The sequence below is a fragment of the Acanthisitta chloris genome, unplaced genomic scaffold, assembly GCF_000695815.1.
Source record: "Acanthisitta chloris isolate BGI_N310 unplaced genomic scaffold, ASM69581v1 C16060981, whole genome shotgun sequence".
Classification (NCBI taxonomy): Eukaryota; Metazoa; Chordata; class Aves; order Passeriformes; family Acanthisittidae; genus Acanthisitta; species Acanthisitta chloris.
In genome coordinates this window covers 1-282 of record NW_008697446.1, presented here as the reverse complement: position 1 = coordinate 282, position 282 = coordinate 1, and the positions used below count along the sequence as shown (strand labels likewise).

The 282-nt window shown below is 55.0% G+C and overlaps 1 protein-coding gene across 1 annotated transcript; it reads right to left on the bottom strand.

The window, feature by feature from the left end:
• Positions 1–34: 34 nt before the first annotated feature.
• On the bottom strand, positions 35–184 carry AP2S1 (adaptor-related protein complex 2, sigma 1 subunit; the record flags this gene model as incomplete). The annotated part of the gene is made up of 1 exon (XM_009083246.1): positions 35–184. A coding segment is annotated over one exon (150 nt), but the record flags the coding sequence as incomplete, so codon positions are not given.
• Positions 185–282: the final 98 nt, after the last annotated feature.

Below are 282 nucleotides of genomic sequence, written 5' to 3'. Positions count from 1 at the left end.
TTTTGGCGTTCCCAGTCCGATTTTGGGGTGCTACCTCCACGAAGTTGGTGTGCTTGGCGTCTCGGACGGTGACCACGGCGTGAACCTCCTCGATGAGTTTCTGTTTCTCGTCGTCGTCGAATTGCATGTACCACTTGGCCAGGCGAGTCTTGCCCGCGCGGTTCTGGATCAGGATGAAGCGAATCTGCGCCGGAATTTGGGAGAATTTCAGGAATTTCACAGGAATTTCAGGGGGTCCCAAGGGTCGTGGTTGACCCTCCCAAATTTTTCCCCCCAGGGAAT